This window comes from Propithecus coquereli, unplaced genomic scaffold (genome assembly GCF_000956105.1).
Source record: "Propithecus coquereli isolate 6110/MARCELLA unplaced genomic scaffold, Pcoq_1.0 Scaffold195, whole genome shotgun sequence".
Classification (NCBI taxonomy): domain Eukaryota; kingdom Metazoa; phylum Chordata; class Mammalia; order Primates; family Indriidae; genus Propithecus; species Propithecus coquereli.
The window spans coordinates 1777722-1782851 of NW_012144411.1; the positions used below are offsets into that span (position 1 = coordinate 1777722).

General features: G+C 49.3%; 1 protein-coding gene across 5 annotated transcripts in view; it reads left to right on the plus strand.

Moving 5' to 3' along the window:
- The first annotated feature begins 1362 nt into the window (after window positions 1-1362).
- Window positions 1363-5130, plus strand: part of LARP1B (La ribonucleoprotein domain family, member 1B) — a 54729-nt gene continuing 50961 nt past the window's right edge. For 3 of the 5 annotated variants that reach the window (XM_012643299.1, XM_012643300.1, XM_012643301.1), the window contains exon 1: window positions 1639-2212. In XM_012643299.1, the coding sequence (XP_012498753.1) occupies window positions 1720-2212 (493 nt within the window). In that variant the 5' untranslated portion in view covers window positions 1639-1719. Of the gene's footprint in view, window positions 1430-1638; window positions 2213-5130 lie in introns of those variants that run through there. The other 2 variants (XM_012643302.1, XM_012643303.1) reach the window with 1 other exon arrangement.

The window sequence follows — 5130 nt, forward strand, 5'->3', positions numbered from 1 at the left end:
CTTTTGCTGGTCTCGAAGTCTTGACCTTGAGCGATCCACCCGCCTCGGCCTCCCAGAGTGCTAGGATTACAGGCGTGAGCCACCGCGCCCGGCCTAATACCTTATTGTTTATAGCTGTTGTAATGAATAAATAGTTAATTAGCCTTAGGAAAATAAAAAATATATGCCTAGAACGGCTTTTGAGTCAATAAAAAAATACTAACCTCGTTTAAAGTGATTGAAGTGAGAACTGTTGTGTGTGTCTGGGGTGGGATTCCCGGACAAATTATGTTTGGTTTGGCAGTCCTAAGGGAAGCCGAGAAGGACCCATTTCAAGTCTCTGCAAAGGGCTAGCACGGATAATGTATTTAACAGGGCGGGCGGAGCGAAGAGGGGGATCCGAGAAAAAAAGTTTCACCTGCGAACGTGACTGGTCTCAGCGACCTTGTACCAGAACATAAACATTAAACACGCGCACATGAAACCATTATCTTTAGTTAACTGTGAGTGCCAAGTAGAAAGCTTATATCGGATTTATTATCAAGACATATTTGTACTATTTTACCATCCATTCCAGGAAAAAAATGGGAATATACTTAATTTGTAATGAAGTGCTATCTCCCCAAATTAAAGGAACAGGTAATGAAATTTTAAAAATCGGCGAAATATTAACTGTTTTACTCAAGAACACCTGAAAACTATTTGAGTTCGTGGGTGGGAATCCGGGAGGGGAGGCGCACTAAGCTAATTACCCCGGCAAACGTTTCTTAAAGAATTACCTACAAATAACACCGTCTTCTTTTTGGACGTGCCTTAAGATTACAGGTGACCGCAATGCCCCCAGGCGCTGGGGAGAAACTTTCACTGGGCGAAGGCACCAGGGTGCAAAGCGGCCAGTCAGGGATCCCGGCCCACTCCGGAGCCGCCCCGCGTCGGTGACCGACACCGCCCCACATCCCTTTCCCTAAGGCGACTCGGCTTAAGGGCCTGAGGGCAAATCGGCCTCCGGGTCCTTCCACGTGCTTGGCTCGCCCGGGCCCTCTGCCGCCGTCGCCGCGGGAGCCGGGCGCGAGCCCGCAGCGAGTCACAGAGGCCCCGTGCGCGCCCCGCCCCTGAGCCCGCAGCCTGGGCGGCCTTAGCCCGCGAGCCGGGGAATAGCCCTGTTCGTCCTCCCTCCCCCTCGGCTGGCCGCTGGGGCGGGGCCAGCCCTGAGGCCCGGCGGCACCCTAGCCGGCTCTTTAGTCAGCTACCGCTGAAGGCCTGGCTAGGGCGGGAGCCGGTGAGTAGCCACGTCACGCTCCTCAGGGAGGCCCCGCCCCCGCCCCGTCCTCTAGGACCGCCCCCTCCACGCCCCCATGAGCAGTTAACCGGTCGCGCGGCGCGCGCCTCCCTTACTCCGGTAGAGGTCCTCCAGCTTGGTTCCCTGAGCCTCCGCGGCTGCCCGCCCCAGGTGAGGGCTCGCGGCTCCCTGCTGCGGCGTCCGGCGCGTGTTGGCCGACTCGGGGCGTGCGCTGCCAAGGAGGACCGGGCCGGCAGGCGGTTAGCGTCCCGTTCGTCGCGGGGAGGGGCGGCACGTCGGGCGCTGCACAGCCTCGGCGGGCGGCTGTGGCGGCGACGGCGGCCGGGCTCTCGGGTTCTCTGCCACAGGCCGAAGCCAGTAGGTGCCCCGGCGGAGAGACGGGCAGCCGGGCTCCCTGGCCCCAGGGCCCCCCCGGCTGGGGCGGCTGGGGCAAGGGGACGATGTCTGCTCGTGCCCCGGTGCCCGCCGCTCACTCTCGGGAGGATCCGCCCACGGTGACTGCTGAGAGGGAGTCGCTGTCGGGCGCGGCTAGCCGGCAGGCCGAGCAGACGCCCGTGCCCGAACGAGAGGGCAAGGAGGCGGCGAGGGAAGAGAGGGCCGCGGCCGCCACCAGGGCTGGGGCGTGGGGAGAGCCATCGCCGGCGCTGGTGCTGGGACACAGCGTGCCCCAGGCGGCTGTGCCCGTGAGGCCCCTGGCACTGCACCTGGCTCACAAGGCGCGTGGGCCTGGGGGCCCCTTCGGCGGGGAGCCGCCGCCGCCGCCGCGGGATCTGCCAGCCGAGGACGCCCGGGAGGAGGAGGTTGCGGCTGCTCCTGAGGAAAAGCGGCAGCCACTGCCGCCTAAGGAAAATCCCTGGACCAAAAAACCTCCCCAGCACCTGTCCCCCGCCGGGACGGGCCTGCCGCCGCCTCTGCTGGAAACCCTGGAGGCAGGTCTGTGGCTCCTCTGAGGTGGGCACAGGGAGGGGCGGGCAGGGGCGACTCGCAGCACTTGCCGGCGCGTGGCGGCGGTAGCGGGCGCGGGGCTGGAGGAAGGGCAGGCCTCCTTTCCCTGTCAGTCGAAGATATTTCGTTCCAAGGTGTCATTCACTCTGCCTATTTACATAAATGGGCATCTGGGAAGGGAGCGGCAGGAAGAGGTGGGACCTCAGGTTCTCCTTGACTGATGGGGGCACGGAGGGGGTAACTTGGCAGAGCAGCCCCGCTGGCGCGGTGGCGCTTGTGTTTTGCCCCCACGTGGGAAAGTGGCTGACTTTAGATAGATACGGAAGTGCATCGTATGGGAAGGTTTTTGTGGACTTTAAAAAAAAAAAAAAAGGGTTGAAGCAAGACAGCAAGGGGATTTATTTGCAAGTGGAAGCGCGATTGTAATCTTTTATTGTAGAAGTGATAAGCTGAAAATCCCAAGGTTTTCAAAACACTGCTTAAGTAGTCATATTAAAAATGAGACCCAAAATGTAGTTGCCATTGAAGTGCTTTGAGTTATGATTGTGGTGGAAAATAATTGACATAGGACAGTTGACAAGAGACAGTAGATTGCACTTTAAGTAAATGGTAGTCTTCTGACATTCAGTTAGCTCTCCTTCCCTTTAGGAACATTAGATTATGCCACTGCATTTGAATGCTGACCCATGCAGTATGGCCCTTGGTGCTTTATTTTGGTTGTAGCAATTGCAAGTCTTTTTTTTTTTTTTTTAAGTTGAAATGCTACAAAGACAAAAAGCAGTGTCTTCTACTTTTGCTTTCTAAATTAAGTTGTAAATTAGTTGAACTTTTTATATGGAAATTACAGCTGTTTACTTGGTAAGTCTTCATTGTTTCTTAAATTAAAGGTTAACAGTGAAGTAGGAAAAATTTGAGCATGTTTACAGGGTTGTGAGGATCAAATGCAATAAAGCATGTGGTATAAATGTAAGGTGATTGTTACAGACGCATGTTAACATTTCTTCTGAGGAACTCTTCCAATAGAGGGAGATAAGTGTTGACTTAATTGATCCTTTAGCTTTTGCACAGAAATACTCTTCATTAATTCTTGGTAAATTTTGACACTTAGAGAAAAAACTTAAAAATTTACTCTAGATTTAATATTGACACAATTCCGTCCTAGCTGGAAGATCTGTTTATTCCTGTTACTGGCTAAAGAGAACACCCTAAGTAAAGTCTCCAATTTAGCAAAGAAAGCCCTAGTGAATCATCTTATTGGCTGTCTCACCTCCCTACTTCTAGACATAGACACAATTATACATTATATTCAGTGAACTACAAAAAACCGAACTCTTTGTTGATTGTAAAATCAATATTGGAAGTTTTAAAACTTTAAAGCTGGGCACTGTGGGCACACCTGTAGTCCCAGCTACTCAGGAGGCTGAGGCAGGAGGATCAAGCCTGTAGAACAGGACCCTAGCATCTGTAAATAGCCACTGCACTCCAGCCTGGGCAACATAGCAAGACCTGGTCTCTAAAAAGAAAAAATTAAAAGTTTCAGAATGAGACTTGGGAATTTTAATTGCAAATGACTCGTAAAAAATATTTAACAGTTTGACCTACTCGTGCCTTCATTCTTCAGTCTTCACTGGAGATTAACAATAAAGTGATGCTAAATGTATGGTGTGGTTCATGGGAATTTCAGTTTTGCTAATATCTCTGTGTAGGCACCTTTTTCTGTCTTTGGAATCTAGTCTGTGCCCTCAGGAATACCATTCTTAACACCTGGAGTGGTATAGTAACCATAGTCTCTTCCCAGCATGGACTTTGTGTTGTTTTCCCACAACTTGTAGTTGAATAACTTAGGTAACTGAGATAAGAAATTGTGATGTAAAAATGCAGTTTTGAGAGCTTGAGTTGTAGTGAGGGTATTGTTACTAACTAGCTAGTTGACTTTGGCAAGATTTGGCCCTGCAAATGAATGAAGTGGATGGACTCATCTTTTATAGTTCTTAATACCAGAATGCCATCTACAATCTGGGTGCCTTGGCTTCCTATTAAGCAAATGTGCAACTTCAAGAATAATGAAATAGGACCAGAAGTTGTTCAGGGTTCACAGCGGGTGCCTCTAAATTAGTACAGTTATCTATTAGTAGGGTGCCTGTATAATTTATTCTACAAAACAGGACACTTTTCAGAGAGAGATTATTTGTGCTGAAATAACAGCCTTAAACCAAGTATATCCTGGTCAAACTTGGTTTAATGTCACTCTTTTAAGGAGGTAGAAGATTTTCATCCACAAATTGTGCCAGAAAGTTTATTACTGGAGTTGGAAACATAGGAAATGGGAATATTTCGGGATAGGAATCATGAATTTTCTCTACATTAGAACCTGAAGATTTAAATGAGGCAGATTCTTGATGTCTTAGCCCTGTGAGACACTTTGTTTCACTTTTAGGATGGTTCTGATTGTGAATTGCTGTTTCTAGAAATTCAGATAAGACACTCTTTTCAGCCAAAGCCACCGCCCACCCAAGAGGCCTAGTGTCGTTGCTGTCTTGAATTCAATCATGAGACTGGGAAGAACTTGCCTTGGTCTGTATCCTTCTAACCTTGTGTTTGTTTTATTTATTTTGGAGACTCTTTATTAAAATCACAATATGGGACTTATTAATTGCTTACCTGTAGCTATGGTTGCCTTTTTCATATTAAAAAAACTTTCAACCAGGACTTCAGGGCTTTGGTGAGTGAGCTATGATCATGCCATTGTGCTGCAGCCTGAGTGACAGAGAGCAAGATCCTGTTTCTTAAAAAAAAAAAAAAAAAATCCTTGTATTTTTATTTCACAAAACATGATGTATTAAAGTATTGTCATTTTTTCCATCGTTTTCATCCTTACTCTTTTCTGACCCTATGTTGCTCTTCAT